Source organism: Aristolochia californica, unplaced genomic scaffold, assembly GCF_029961685.1.
Source record: "Aristolochia californica isolate CCGP_79_NKW_82.1479 unplaced genomic scaffold, dmAriCali1.0.hap1 SCAF_12, whole genome shotgun sequence".
Classification (NCBI taxonomy): Eukaryota; Viridiplantae; Streptophyta; class Magnoliopsida; order Piperales; family Aristolochiaceae; genus Aristolochia; species Aristolochia californica.
The window spans coordinates 14,392,910-14,409,720 of record NW_027181793.1 but is presented as its reverse complement, the minus strand read 5'-3'; the positions used below and the strand labels follow the sequence as shown (position 1 = coordinate 14,409,720).

The following is a 16,811-nucleotide window of genomic DNA, read 5'->3' as shown; positions in this document are numbered from 1 at the left end:
CTAATATGTCAAAATTTTATTAATGAAATAACTGTATATTTGCGAACAAATTCCACGGCTAAATTTTTTGAAAGCCATATATAATTACTTATGTCAGCAATTACATTAGTTACTAAAAACTTTTTTAAAAAAAAACCCGTCTTATCCTAATACGGAACTAAGAACATTCTCATTCTTAGATACACTAGTCCTATTTAATCAAACCAATAATGTGGGAAGGGAAACTGAAATTTACAAGGCGAAGTGAGTTAGACAACAAAGTAAACTTTTTCTACTTCAATTAAAGTAAAAATAGAAATAAAATGTTATGAGCGTTTTTCATCATAATGACATCCATTATCCGTTTTGGGTGAAAGAAAAAAATTTAAGCATTTTAAAACATATTAGTAGAATAATCATCATTAACGATGAGTATGGAAAACCAACACAGAGCTTCTACAGCATTAGCTAAATGTATCGTCAACTGAGCAGAATGAGACTAAGAGCAATATCAGTCTGTCTCATAGTAGGCTACTTATTACAATACAAACATATCAAAGTTCATACATAATAAAGTAATTAAGGTTCTTAACTAAGTTTAATAACATGAGCAGGGGGAACGTGGAGTGACTGTTGACAGAAGAGGAGGGCATGGAGTTGTGGAAAATGAGTAGAGGATGAGATTGGTCCTAACCATGGTTGGAAAAGAAGGTTAGAAGGGGGCAACCCTAGAGGCCAAAAACATCTCTCCAGGGCTATCCTCCTTTGATTTGACTTGTTTTTTCTACCCTAATAAAAAGACACATCTCCCTAGAAAAGAAAATGTTGCACTAATATGATTTCAACTCCAATATCCAATCATGGAGTTACCCTAAGTTAGGAGGGTTCAAATGCCACAAAATAAGCATCAACCCTTTTTCACAAATTTGGCTAAAACACCCAAAGCTTAGCCAAGTCCAATGTACAAAATACAAATATTAAAAAAAAAAATATGTAGCTCGATCGAGACTTTAGGTGTCTTCCCTTGACATAAGGGAAAATGGGTGGTTACACAAAGGCACAGACTTGAAACCTAGGCCTAGAAGTTAGGGCATGCCCATGCCCTAGGGTTTGGTTTTTGTCACCTCTTTTTTCACTTAAAAAGGTGCAGGACCCAAAGGTGGGAGAGGGCTTGCCATGTGTAAGTTTTTGGATTTACATTGTTTTGCAAGCCAGTCGTTAAAAGGTCATTGGTTGGTTGGTTGGTTGGTTGGTTGGTTTTCAGCCTTCCATGGGCTTCAAAGTTAGCAGGGTTAAGTTTCACATTAGCTCCTTCTCACAGCTAAATGTGTTTATCGGTTTGTTTTCTCTTGAAAGAAACCAGACGAACACGAGTTGTCGTGGTGCAATTTTAGGCCATCTAGGCTAAAATTTTTGGACTGTTGGAGACCTTTCTCCAAATTTAGAGGTGGTTTTAGCCCCTCCGTGGGCTAAAAAGCAAGGGGGAAGACCCCAAATTCCACCCTGGGGCTTATGTTAGAGAGATTCAAGGAGGAGAAACATGACGAGAGAAACCATGGTTAGGCCGAGGGTTGTTCAGGTGCAGTAGGAGTGAAAGTTGCAGGAACGAGCCTATAAGGATGAGGAGACGGAGAATGAAGTGCTGGAAGTGGCAGAGCCATCGTCACGCCTGTTGTATAGCAAAAGACACTGTTAAAGATATTAGTATCTTCCACAAATTCCACGCAACAGATAAAAAACTTTTTAACTTTTTGTAGAATAATCCCATGCGAATCGAAGAAGGAAAACTTTTGCAGCAACGTAACAAACCTGCTTGTGCAGCTGGAGTCGGTGCGAAAGACATTGGACCCCCATAGTGTTGTGGGAAAGATGAAACCCCGGTCGTTGAGTTCACCGCAGAGTACTGAAAGATTTGAGGGTACTGCATGCCGTAGCCCTGCCCGGCAGAATACCCAGTGGCTCCATTTCCATGGCCGAACTGAAAATAAGGATAGAAGGTGGTGGCTCCGGTCACCATTCCTGTTGCTCCTCCGTATAAGGGATACTGAGTAGTACTGCCTCCTCCATACACGTTATAGTAGCTCTGCGCGCAACCATCGTTTCTATGTTATGATAAAAAATGATATGACAGCAGTTAATACAAACACCGGCCCAGAAATGCCAGTAGTTTATCACCGGCAGAATCTTTGATCTGCTATTTCCTGAAAGAAGCAGGAACAGTTGAATGGACCCACGTCATTAAAGAACTCCGATTCATGACGATGAACCCGTTTTAGGATATCTTGAGTCATGCAACATTATAAAAATGGATTTACGAAACATATGAATGGACACAGCCCTAATTCCGTCTGATATATTATACTGAAATGCAATCTGGGAAATGTAGGGGATGATGCCTTTAATGGCTTTATACTGCTAATTACAAAAAGAACGAGATTGGTAAAATACAGACGAGAGAGAGAGAGAGCTGTGTACTAACCGTGGGATAGGTGTAATCGGAAGTGTACTGAGAATACCTGAGAAGGAAGAAGAAGGATTGAAGATGGTAAGCATAAGTAGTGATACAAGCTGTACACGTAGCTCATGGAGAGAACGTGCATGGGCGTGACTGGATGTGTTTCACCGCGCAGGAGCGAGAGAAGAGGGAGAACGTGCCTCTCATCTCTCTCTCCTCCACTTCCACTTCGGCTAAGAAGAAAGCAAAATTATAAAAATGGGGAAAGAGCTTTACCCATACACATTATAAGGAATCCCTTGTTGGATGGCATAATGAGGGAAGGTGGCAGCTGAAGGAAAAGCTGCTCCCACTCCACCTTGAAGGCCTGAGTGAAAGGAATTCATCACCCTAAAGTTCCTGGCCCCACCTAAAAGCACAAAAATTATAAAATTAAGCCAATGTTCTAAGAACATCTTATATATCAGAATATTTCATATTGTTATCACAATAACAAATTAACTCAAACTCAAACAAAATTAATAATAGATCTTTTTTTTCATTCTTCATTTTCATTATTAGATCGATAAAAACGCAAGACGAGGTTTTCTGTATGAGAACGGAATATTCCTCCTGAAATGGAGATACGCAACCAAAATGTTGGGTCGACGAGAGATTGATGCTTGGAAAGTTTTCAAAAATGACAGATGGTTTATATGATCATCGTCATTGAAAAACTAGAAATGAAAAAAGAGATGGGGACAAAATCAGTCCAGAAGATTCTCACAATTCGTAAGTAAACCCAGAGTAGATCTACGACATGTCACAAACCGGGAGTAGATGTTTGATGATTTTGTTGCTTTCGAAAGAAAGTAGAAATTGGGTTTCAGGTCTAACGGGTAATAGAACTAAATTTTTCAGTCACTAGCGGAAGAAAGAAAGAAGATAAAGATTAGATTTCGAATACCATGTTGAGGACTTGTTGGCCTGGATCTTTGAACACCCAAAGAAGCCAGATTGCAATTTGCCCTCCTGCCATCGATAACTGGAGCTGCATCGACACAAGCTCGCATGGCGGCATCGGGTTCCCGGAAAGTCACCTGTAACGGACAGCAAGCAAGAGATCTTCTTTATTTTCAGAAAAACGGATCCCATGTTTCCCATTTTTGCCTCTCGCTCTTATTCTGGTAATATTGCAAATTTCCATTTCATAATAAGCAATACCCACATCTAGATCTTCTGAGAGATTCAACAATTATGTGACCAAAAACAGAAAAAAATGTCGAGAAACTCATGAAAATTTAAAGAAAGATTAGTGAAAAGAAAAGAAAATTCGTGTATTTGCATTAGCATCTCTTTAAACAGTAAAGAGAGAGAGACAGAGAGAGAGACAGAAAAAACTTTAAACGACTTACAAATCCATATCCTTTGGATCTCCCAGTGTTCTTATCGGTGATGACAACAGCCTCCAGAATCTCTCCAAACTGTTCGAAGTATTTTTTCATGGTTTCCTTCTGGGTCTCCCAAGCTAGGCCCCCAACAAACACTTTAGTGTAGGTGGTGTCCCCAAATTGGTTTGCGATGTTAGCTGGAGTCATCTTCTTCGTCTTCTTTGCGCACTGATAAAAACAACTCTTCTTCCTCTTTCTATCCTCTCCCGCGACTCCTCGGCTTCTGCTAATTCCCTCCAAAGTTAGTAGCTCTTCCTGTCAGATGATCTAGGTGCGGTAAGAGAGAAAACCCGCCAAAGCTAGAGGATCCCCTCTTAGTTTAACAAAGGAGGGATTCAAGATCTGTCAATCTGAGAGAGATGGAGTGAATGAGAGAGAGAGAGAGAGGGAAGAAAAGGTGGAAAAGGAAACCCCTTCGGCCATTGGTCATGAATTATATATACTCCTTGCTTTATTATCATGTTTTGGGGTAATTATTACAACCGTTGTCATTCCACGGAATATTAAAGTACTTCACCTCGTAATGTGAAATGTCTGTAAAGCCCTTCTGGTTTCTTTGCAACTACGCAAGTGTATATGAGATCTAATTCTGAACACGTCACGGCATCAAGTGGCAAAAACGGAACGGTGTTCTTGAAAGTCAGGCAAATCCCTCCCAACTCTTTTCCGTTTAAAATAAACCAAAAAAAAATCAATTTTTATAAAATAAAACGCGGTGAAATCTTTAATTGGAACCCACCATCAAGAGACATAATCCGATGTGGGCCCATCCGTATGGTTGTGGGCCACTATGAAAGCACGACTTGTAAGTGCTTCTCCATGACAACAATATTTTTCCGTAAAATAAGTATGTACGTAATTTTGTTCACTTTTTTAAATCAGTAACCCGCGTCGTGCCGCCTTCAAAACCAAATTAAGGCTACGTTGACTTGGATGACGGTTAATAGAAGCAATACGACCGGGATTCAAGGGTAATTTCGTCATTTTAATTATCAAGGGTACTTTATTCAGTGAAAAAAGACAAGAATGAGGCAATTTAGGCACAACAAAGATGAGGTAGGCTTTAGCCTTTAAGGCATGATTTGTCTAAAGAAATCAAAAGACTGTTTTGGATAATGATTGTATCTTTCTTCAAGGAAATTAAAAATAAAAGAGATTTGGTCCCCCTAGTTGGTACAAACTACGATGGCGAGGCCACTATTCCTACTATGGCGTGATGACATCTAGGATGGGTCCCGCCACATGATAGTTATAAAACTCAACCCTAGTTACTAATCTAGAGCACTCCGTCTATGGATATAACCAAAAGCAAAGCCTGTTTCAAACTCCTTTTCTCTCAAACATACTCCAATTATATAAGGAGCAATGTTAGAGCAACGTTATGCAATTTACATTGGAATTTCATGTTAGACACTAAGGCATCCACACCTCTTGCATCGACGTAGAGAGTTAAGAGATAGAAAGAGACGCCCTTTCACCTTCCTTCCACCTTCGCATGGAGGAGATGAAGGTGAAAGAGTAGCTTCTTTCAAAAGATAAAAATAAATCCTATAGATAAAGTAGATTTATATTTTTGAAATTATACAAGATATATCCCTTTATAAACATGTAATATAAAATTGTAAGAAATATCGAAAAATAAAAATTTTATTATGGTATCAGAGCATACTTGGTTTCGCCAATCTTGAAATCGCCACTTCAAGTGAGATTTCTCGTCATCCGTCTTGTTGCCACTTCCAACTCCGGTAACGATACCGTCAAGGTTTAAAACCTCTCGATAAATAAAAACTCAACCATCTGTTTGTAGTCTCGAATGCGAACATAATCTTCAACATTTGGCGGATGGAGACATCTCTGTTACGTTCGATGAGAGACGCGACCGAAGCTCTATTTCTTCTCCAACAAAGATGTTCGGAAGAACGAGAGTCACACATCAGTGACTATTCCTCATTAGAGGACGAGTTACCGGATATTGTCCAATTTTTCGTTGCTTCCAACTCAAGTGATGACACCATCGAGGAATAAAACCTCTCAGTAAACAAAAATACATGACGCAAAAGCCCTACCGGGGGTTCAAGCCCTACCGAGGGTTCTGGCTTTGTGGTGATCCTTTCCAACTATGCCTTCAACACTCCAGTACTAGCTTTGCTTCACCTCCCAGCCTTCTCACCTCACCGAATACCCTTTCTTCAACAGTGGGAGGTTCATCCGGAGAAATTAATTTTTTCTCCAATTTTTATGGTACACATATCGAGGTCTTCAAAGATTAAATTTTTTCTGGCATTTGGCACACTTGCCAAAGGTCTCTCTGGCGCACACACCGTGGTCTCCAAAAATTAAAATTTTTTAGCGTTTCGTGTACACGCCGAGGCATCTCACTGGAAATTCGGACCAGCGCACGAAGCCCAATAAGTACACGCAGTCTGAGAATTTTTTTGGCGCCATTGCTAGAATAGACGTGTCAAGTTGCCAGGACAGAAGTGTTAGACTTTATTCCACGGGTCTCTAGCTCCAAGGATGGCACGCCAATCCGTTATACCGATCCATTTTTTTAACACAATCTCTAACAAATCATCTTTTGAAATATTGCATGTTGATATCTGGGGGGTTACCAAATTGCATCTATTTCTAGGACCTAATATTTCCTCACCATATTTGATGATTTTACTAGGTGCACATAGATTTATTTGATGCCCCACAAATCTGATACTCAGATTCACCAGACTAATTTCATTAGTATGGTAGAAACGCAATTTTTTTCCAAGGTGAAAGTTGTACTTAGTCATAATGGCTCTGAATTTACTCTTGCGACTTACTACTTGTCCAAAAGCATTGTCCACCAAACAAGTTTTGTTCACACCCCACAATAAAATGGGGTAGCAGAATGCAAACATAGACACCTGCTAAACATGGCATGAACCTTGCTTTTTCAAGTCCATCTTCCTAAAAGATTTTTGGGGGATGTCATTTTAACTTCTTCTTATCTCATAAATCAAACACCTACCCCATTTGTGCAAGGTAAAATACCTTATGAGTAGTTATTTAATGTTTTAACTCCACTCATGGCCACAAGCCATCCAAATTTGATGCGTGTGTAGTTCGATATATTTTTCTTGGGTACCCTTATGGACAAAAAGGATATAGTGTATATGAACTTGAACTCCAAAAAGTGTTTGTATCCCAAGATGTTACTTTCTTTGAAAAAGAATTCCCTCTTAAACATATTTCCGCTGCCATTGAGAGTCCCATGATTCCTCCTCCCATAACATCTTCTTTTTATGATGATCACATATCAGATACACCTACTCAATAAAAAAATCATGAGATTACAAATATTGATAATGCTCCTTCCATTCACATACTTTCTCCCACTCCCATGCCACCCCTTGCTCGTCACCTATCTACTATAGCAATTAAGCGACCTGACTTTCTTCAAAATTTTCATATGGAAGCGACTCTACTGTCTCACTTGAACAATCATCTGCCTCCAGCATGGTCACAACATCAGGTACACCTTATGAACTCTCTCAAATTCTTTTTTTATACCTAGTTATCCACCTCTCATAAAGCTTTTGCCAATTCATTAACTATTACCAGAGAACCAACTAGTTTCTTATAGGCCATGAAGAAACCTAAATGGTGTCAAGCCATGCGTGATGAAATTCAAGCTCTACAACCTAACCACACATGGACACTGATATATCTTCCACCTGGAAAGAAACCCATCAAATGTAAATGGGATTACAAAAGTGAAGTTCAAATCTGATGGCACCATCTAGCGTTACAAAGCCTACATGGTCACCAAAGGATACAACCAAGTTGAAAGACTCGATTATCAAGAGAGTTTCGCCCTAGTTGCCAAACTAGTTACTATACGTACGTCTCCACTATTCAAGGATGTCTTCTTTACCAACTTGACATTAACAATGCATTCTTACATGGTGATCTTAATGAAAATGTATACATGTCTCTACCTCTAGGTTTTGGATGAAAGGGGGAGACTTGAGTGTGCAAACTCAACAAGTCATTATACGACTTGAAACAAGCTTCTAGACAGCGGTTTTTGAAGATTTCCACAACCCTAAAAACTGATGGGTTTTATCAATCAAAGGCAGACTATTAGTTATTCGTCCAATCCCACAAGGGAAGTTTTATGATAATACATGTGTGTGTTGATGACGTGGTTTTGGCAGGTCACAATTTGCAACAAATTGAAGATGTGAAACAGTTATTATCCAAGCAGTTCAAACTCAAGGATCTTGGTCAGCTCAAAATACTTCTTGGGCATAGAAGTAACAAGGTCTTCAAGGGGTATTTCCCTCTCCCAAAGAAAATATGCATTGGAGATATTAGTACATGCTGGATTTCTAGAAGCGAAATCTACAAGGTTCCCAATGGAGCAAAACTTGGCTCTTACACAATCCAATGGAGAACTCCTAAATGATCCTTCATCATACAGACATCTTGTGGGAAGATTGATCTACTTACTTGACCATTACTAGACCAGATATGGTCTACACCGTCCATGTTTTAAGCCAATTTATGGAAAAACCTGGTACAACACACCTTGGGGCAACACCTAGAGTCCTTAGATACTTGAAACAAACTCCAAGATAGGTTATGTTAACCTCCACAAGTCCACTCCAATCAAACGCATTTTGTGATGCAGATAGGGCTCGCTATAGGGAAACAAGAAGGTTCGTAACAGGGTATTGTATATTTCTTGAACAATCACCTATTTCTTGGAAAACAAAGAAGCAAACAATGGTGGCTCGATCAACTGTCAAGGCAGAGTATCATTCTTTGGCTACTAAATGTTGCGAAATGACTTGGTTGAAATTTTTTTTGAAGAGATTGGTGTCAAGTTGTGGAGCCTAATCAATGCCCTACACTAAGTCAGTACTCGGATCAACCTTGTTTTCTCTTTATAAGGGGAAGGGGGGTGGCGTATTAGGGTTTTACGATAATCATCACCGAGAAGGACTAGGAGTTGAAGCCCTAGAGAGGTTAGAGAAAACACATGTAAGTGTGTGTGATTTTTCTTTTAAACTATTTCATCTTTATAATGGATTACTGCAGCGGTGGAAGACCAAACGTAGTCTCACCCTAAGGCAAACCTATATAAATCTTGTTGTATTTTTTGTGATTCCTTTCTTTTTCTTTCACGATTATTATTATTACTCTCGTTAGTTTGGAATTAGAGCATCTAATTCCTAACACTTGGAAATTATACATACTCAGCTGGTCATGTTGTATTGTGTCAACCAAACTGCTCTACACATCAACTCAAACCCAGTCTTTCATGAGCGAACCAAGCACATCAAAATTGATTGTCACTTAGTTCACGAAAAGATTCAAGCAGGCATGATTAAGACAACACACATACAAACCAACAACTAAACTACAGACTTATTCACTAAAGCAACAAGTTGGGTATCATTAACATACACTCCAACTTGAGGGGGAGCGTTAGAGATAAGAATATTTCAAAATAAGAATAAATCTGGTAGAAAAGGTAGATTTATATTTTTGAAATTATATAGGATATATCCCTTTATAAATATATAATCTGATAATGTAAAAAATATAGAAATAAGAATTTTATTACCTTCTGCCTTCCTCCTTTAACCTATTTATTCCTGTCCTTTATGCGCTATTAGGGTTTTATGATCATCATCACTGAGAAGGAGCTGGAGTTGCAGCCCGAGAGAGGTTAGAGAAAACACATGTAAGTGTGTGCGATTTCTCTTGTAAACTATTTCATCTTTATAGTGGATTACTGTAGCAGTGGAAGATAGGACATAGTCTCTCCTTGAGGTAAATCTGTATAAATCTTGTTGTATTTTTCTTGATTGCTTTCCTTTTCTTCCATGATTATTATTATTGCTCTCGTTAGTTTGGAATTAGGGCATCTAATACCCAATACTTGGAAATCATACATACTCAGCTGGTCATGTTGTATTGTGTCAACCAAACTGCTCTACACATCAAATCAAACCCACTCTTTCATGAGTGAACCAAGCACATCAAAATTGATTGTCACTTAGTTCATGAAAAGATTCAAGCAGGCATGATTAAGATAGCACACATACAAACCAACAACCAAACTACAAACTTATTCACTAAGGCGTTGAGTTTGTTCCTCTTTAAGGAATTACTGGACAAGTTGGGGTATCTTTAACATACACTCCAACTTGAGGGGGACAATTAGAGATAAGAATATTTCAAAATAAGAATAAATCTTGTCGAAAAGGTAGATTTATATTTTTGAAATTATATAGGATATATCCCTTTATAAACATATAATCTGATAATGTAAAAAATATAGAAAATAAGAATTTTATTACCTTCTGCCTTCCTCTAACCTATTTATTCATGTCCTTTATGAGCTATTAGGGTTTTATGATAACCATCATCGAGAAGGAGCTGGAGTTGCAACCCTAGAGAGGTTAGAGAAAACACATGTAAGTTTGTGCGATTTATTTTATAAAGTATTTCATCTTTATAGTGGATTACTGCAGTAGTGGAAGACAGGACGTAATCTATCCTTTAGGCAAACCTGTATAAATCTTGTTGTATTTTTCGTGATTGCTTTCCTTTTCTTTCATGATTATTATTATTACTCTCGTTAGTTTGGAATTATGACATCTAATTCCTAACACTTGGAAATCATACATACTTAGTTGGTCATGTTGTATTGTGACAACCAAACTGCTCTACGCATCAACTCAAACCCAGTCTTTCATGAGTGAACCAAGCACATCAAAATTGATTGTCACTTAGTTCATAAAAAGATTCAAGTAGGCATAATTAAGACAATACACTTACGAACCAACAACCAAACTAAGACTTGGGTATCATTGCCATACACTCCAACTTGAGAGGGAGCGTTGGAGATAAGAATATTTTTAAATAAGAATAAATCTTGTAGATAAGGTAGATTTGTATTTTTAAAATTATACAAGATATATCCCTTTATAAACATATAATTTGATAATGTGAAAAATATAGAAAATAAGAATTTTATTACATTCTGCCTTCCTCCTTTAACCTATTCATTCCTGTCCTTTATGTGCTTATACAAGGATCGAAAGAAGAGAAATCTTGTAACCTCTACTTGCTACATTGGGAGCAAAGGGAGGGGAATCCTTGTTAGATATTGAATTGAACTGTATTAGAGGTTGAAATAAACTACACCTTTACAGTTAATTTAGGGTGGTATTTATACAATTTAGAATAGAAAAGATAACTTTTACATGAGAAGATAAATACAACATAGGATAAATCCAATGGGATCTTATTCGATAATAGAAGGGGTTATGCTTATCCCTTATTAATCATATCCTCCTATTTCTCCTTCTCTTTTGCTAGCAGCAAGTGATTAATGTTAAGTTGTGGAGATTAATCAATGCCCTACGCTAAGTCGGTATTCTGATCGACCTTTTCAGTAAATGGGGGTTGAAATGGGATAGGAAGCCACCCCTCCCTGGGGTGTGGGGGCAGAGCACCCGCCCTGGTCCACGATATATTCACTGTTGTTTCATTAAGGGCAGTTTGTGAATTTTACTCTTGTGTCGCGGTTGCCCTAATTTACTATTTATAATTGAGGGGTGCTGCTATTAGGGTTTTATCATCACCAAGAAGGAGTTGGAGTTGCAACCCAAGAGAGGTTAGAGGAATCACATGTAAGTGTGTGCAATTTCTCTGTAAACTATTTCATCTTTATCGTGGATTACTGCAATGGCAGAAGACAGGACGTAGTCTCACCTTGAGGTGAACTTGTATAAATCTTGTTGTTTATTATAGTTCTTTTTTTTCCTTTCTTCCACATTTATTATTATTGTTCTCGTTAGTTTGGAATTAGGGTGTCTAATTCCTAATAATTAAAGCAGTTGGGCGTCTATACCTACTTCTTTAGCTCCATGCAACAAGAGTGCATAGGAGAGAACCTACTTCACTCCATTTGAGTAGGGGAGTAGGGGGCACATTGGTGTTGCTCTACTCCCTTTCCTTAATATAACTTCTTTTCCGCAAAATGCAATAATGCATATACCCCTGCTTGACAAAGAATATCACTCCTACCTCTCTTTGCCATGATATAGGCTTCAAGAGCTTATATCCTCCTTGTGCCTCTCCTTGCAACATATGAAGTAAGGAGCTAAAGGTAGTGGCCATCTCCATCCCATGATGTCCTTGCATTTCCATGAACTTGTGGTTGGTGTATTCAGGAGGGGGGGGGGGGGGGGGGGGGGGGGGGGAATTTATTAAATGACTTTCTTATTCGATATTTCACTTTGTAAGTTAAGGAAAGTTAAATTGATTAAATGACTTTCTTATTCGATATTTCGCTTTGTAAGTTAAGGAAAGTTAAATTGATTAAATGACTTTCTTATTCGATATTTCGCTTTGTAAGTTAAGGAAAGTTAAATTGATTAAATGACTTTCTTATTCGATATTTCACTTTGTAAGTTAAGGAAAGTTAAATTGATTAAATGACTTTCTTATTCGATATTTCACTTTGTAAGTTAAGGAAAGTTAAATTGATTAAATGACTTTCTTATTCGATATTTCACTTTGTAAGTTAAGGAAAGTTAAATTGATTAAATGACTTTGTTATTCGATATTTCACTTTGTACGTTAAGAAAAGTTAGATTGAACTTTTGTATGAAATGATAGAAATAGGAAGTTTTTTCAAAAACGGACAAATCATGCTATGGCAAGGGAAGAACAAGAGGCATCGATATTTTGAGAAGGGATCATTCTTGAAGAGGATGTCAAAAATGTTAAATTTCAGAAAATGAATATGTAAGCGAGAGAGAGAGAGAGAGAGAGAGAGAGAGAGAGGAACAAGTCAGATGAAGAAGAGAAGAGAAAACATTGGATGAGAAAAACAAGTGAAGAGAACATTTTTGTGTTCTTCCCTCACATATTCTATTTATAAACACTTAATACACTTCGAATAGCTACCCATGTACCAGTTACACCCAAAAATAACTTATTAATTTAAACATAAAAAGATACAAAACATAACAAGGAAACTACTTATAAAAGTTTTTTTCATTCTAACTTGTTTGTGCTTGCTCTTGTGAGATTTCTTGCCATGAGTATCGTAAAAGAATCTGTCATGTAAATTCCTTGGTTATGAGAATGCTTGTCATGAGAGTCATGTAAGATGCTCCCCCTCAAGGTGGAATTACTAACTTCTTGCAAAGAAAAAAATTGTTAGTAAATTGTTTTGGCTTTCAATCTTTAATCATCCTTCATCAATTACCACAAACCATGAATTTTTCTTTGTAGTCTCCTCAACACCTCTTCTTTTGTATTTCTCCTTCTACTTCTCCCCCTCAATTTGAAGACCACTCATTCTTTTTCCAAGATGCCCAACTTACACAAAACTAATATGGGAGAATAAACAATCATTCTTTTTCAAAGATGCCCAGCCTACTCAAAACTAATATGGGAGAAGAAACGCCAAGGATCCATACACCAGTCTAAAAATGGTCTAAGTCTAAAAACTTCACTCAATTTCAGGGACAATTTAGGGTATTGAAAAAGAGTACACTTACTACTTAAAAGAAAAAATCACTACTTTGATGAAAATTATAGACTTGACTCAAGCTAAACATTTGACACACTCTTGTCCATTCAAATAATGTGTAGGCATCGCTTTGAAGTGATAAAAACATAATTAGTTGAAGAAATACAAGTTGAGGTTCATAACATTCCCTTGTAAAACATGATTCATTTCTCAAGAGAAGAATTGACCAATTTAACACCCAAGAGGATAAAATAGAAAGAAAGCAAAGAGGTTAGACTTCTCTTCTCACATAGACTAATCCCAAGATAGAGACAATTGCAAACCAACAAACTTAAAGGGAGAGCATAAGTGTCAGCAAGACGAAGACCTTAAACTACTTTTTCAACAAGCTTAGAAATATAATTTACTATAAATTTTGATGATGAAACAAAGTCACCAACTATAAAAATAAGATGAAAAGGGACGATAAAATTTTTTGAAGAATTTGAGTGGTATTCAATATAATTATAAGAGAGAGTGGCATATACTTTAATTAGTAGTTAGTTTAAGTGTTTTTTTATTCTTATGTATAAGGGCATCCATGCCTACCTATATAAATAAGAAAAAGAGGGGGGGCAGCTCATTAATGTGCTCCCTCTTAACGCCTAAAGTTTCTCTCCTCAACTCGTGCTCTTGCCTTCTCCTTCTCATCTTCTCTTTTCTTCTTCCTTCTTTCTTCTTCTTTCTTCTTCTTCTTCTTCTTCTCAAACACAGTTATTAAACCCTAAAATTTAAAAACTTAGAACTTAAAATGAAAGAGACTCTCATGAAAGAACTCACCAAGTTGCTCTCATAAGCCTAAATGGAAACTATTGACTAGTGGTAAATTGAATGCAAGTCTTGGAGTGTCATCATGTTCTATGCAAGTAGTTGGTTAAAGATGCAACAATTGAATGAGATGGTACATATGTAGCATGTGGTGTCGGCCAAACAAAACAACAACTAAATATGCTCTTTATAACTTCAAGCAACTCTAGAAACTACTTGGAATAGTTATTCAAAGCCAGTTGTCAATGTCAGTGAGACTCCAAGAATAGATATGCTTGAAAATACTATTTATGCTCAAACTTCCTCTTTTATGAACACAAGGTGTTGAGAGCAAAATGTTCTACTAACTCTACAAACTTGTAGTTAAGAGAAAGAGAACAAAAGGCTTCTCACTCAGTCATGACTATAAACGAGATTCTATCCCAATGTATGGCATCGAACCCATATTTCAACAAATAAGTCTGATTGTTCTATTGGAAATAGACATTGACAAGTAACTAGACAACCCGAGACTAGTCTACTTAGCTACCAAACCAAGACAAAAAAAATTATTTAATGTTGTTTTTAGCTAATATTTTTAGATTTAGGATCCCATTTAGTTAGTAATAAATGAAATAGATTAAGGTGAAGAGAGTAGCTAGAGTGAGGGAGAAAGAAGGGGTAATCGAGTGAAAAGAGAAGGAGAAGAAAAGGAGACAAGAGATCGGCTAGGAGAGAGAGAGAGTGACAGAAGGAGGGAAGGAGAATTAGTTTTAGGTGACGTCCCTAACCTCCCCCTCAATGTATATTTATAATAATGAGAAGATCTACAATTACATTAACCTTTACCCTAAGTAGGGAGAGAAAAAGACCAAAAACAAAGGAAAATATTTTCTCGAGGGAGAGAAAATATTGTAGATACCCATCTTTCCGTATATAGTGGTTTAATTCTTAGATATGACTGGTTTCATAAGAATGTCTACCAGCTACCCTCGAGATAAGATGCTAGCATGAAATGTGTCTGAGAGATAAGATACTAGCTTAAAATTTCTCTCGTATAAAGTGGCAATCTACGTCAACGTGTTTTGTTCTCTTGTGAAAGACTGGATTTGAAGTGATATGAATGGCTGCATGGTTGTCACATTGTAAATCCATAGAAGCTCACTGATTACGTGGGTCATAGCTCTGCATTTTGCTTTTTCACTAGATCTCGCAACAATATTCTACTTTTTACTTCTCCATGTAATCCAATTACCTCCACCTAGGTATAATACCCAAAAGTGTGACTTCTTGTCATCAGGTCACCCAGCCTAGTCTACATCAGCAAAACCTTCTATGTTGAAGTGGCCATGAGTTTTTATAGAGAAGTCCCTTCCCCGGTGCTCCTTTTAAATATTTTAGGATCCTCTCCAGAGCTTGCCAATGGGTAAATTATGGTTTGTGCATATGCTGACTCACCACACTTACTGCATGCGTTATATCTACTCTAGTCATAGTGAGATAAATAATTCTTCCCACAAGTCTTTGATATTTACCTATATCAACATCTTCTCCAGAGCTTGCACATAGCTTTGTGTTGGCATCCATAGGAGTATCCATTGATCGACACCCCATCATCCTTGTGTTCTCAAGTAGATCCAAATCATACTTCCTCTAAGATAATACAATCTCATGCTTTGAATGGAAGACCTCAATACCCAGAAAACATTTTAGAAGTCCAAGTCCTTCATTTTAAATTTTTTACATATCTTCTCTTTGACCTCTTTTATATTGTCCACATCACTGTCAGTTATGACAATATCATCCACATAAACTACCAATAATATTCCTCTCTTTAAGGTATTCTTGATAAAGATAAAATGATCTTAAGCACCAGTTGAATCCAAAATGCACCATTGCTTGGCTAAATTTGTCAAACCAAACATGAGGAGACAATTTGAGCCCATATAAAGACTCACCCAATCTACATACCGACTCCCCCTCAACCAAAAAACCAGGTGGTTGATGCATATATATCTCTTGTTTAATGTCCCCATTCAAGAATGCATTCTTCACATCCAATTTATATACCAGTCAAGGGGAATAAGCAGCGAATGATAATAAGATGCATATTGAGTTTAATTTAGTCATCAGGGACAAAGTCTCCTCACAATTGACTTTATAGCACTGGGTATACTCCTTTGCAACTAGTCGGGCCTTGTGAAAACAAAACCATTTGAATTGTGTTTGATAGTGAAAACTCATTTACAATCCACGAGTTTCTTACCATGAAGAAATGGAACTAGGGCCCAAGTCTGATTTTCATACAATGCATTCATATCTTCTTCCAATGCCACCGTCCATCCTGAATGCCTTAGAGCCTTCTGATATAACTTCGGAACAACGATGGAAGAAATAGATGCAAGAAATTGATAGCATGAAGAAAACAAATGATGGTGAGAAAAAAAATTGGATATACTGTGTGAAAAGGAGGGTCTAGTTCAATTCCTAGGATCCTTCTGCAGAGCTATGGGCCTAATATCAAATTGTAGACCAAATACAACAGGGAAAGGTGGGCTTACCTCGGAGGGATTCATAAACTTCATAGGTGTGGTATCGGCCCATGCTTCAAGGTGCTAAAATA

The 16,811-nt window shown here is 37.4% G+C and overlaps 1 protein-coding gene across 2 annotated transcripts; it reads right to left on the bottom strand.

Moving 5' to 3' along the window:
• Window positions 1-443: 443 nt before the first annotated feature.
• Window positions 444-4,274, bottom strand: LOC137946401 (uncharacterized). 2 transcript variants are annotated; one of them, XM_068792675.1, is made up of 6 exons: window positions 3,829-4,274; window positions 3,381-3,513; window positions 2,711-2,843; window positions 2,459-2,495; window positions 1,789-2,062; window positions 444-1,648 (listed from the first exon to the last, which is right to left on the bottom strand). In XM_068792675.1, the coding sequence occupies exons 1-6, from the start codon at window positions 4,009-4,011 to the stop codon at window positions 1,539-1,541; spliced, it is 870 nt and encodes a 289-aa protein (XP_068648776.1). In that variant the 5' UTR covers window positions 4,012-4,274; the 3' UTR covers window positions 444-1,538. The 2 variants fall into 2 exon arrangements, with proteins under 2 accessions (XP_068648776.1, XP_068648777.1); XM_068792676.1 differs by having other exon boundaries at window positions 1,556-1,668.
• Window positions 4,275-16,811: the final 12,537 nt, after the last annotated feature.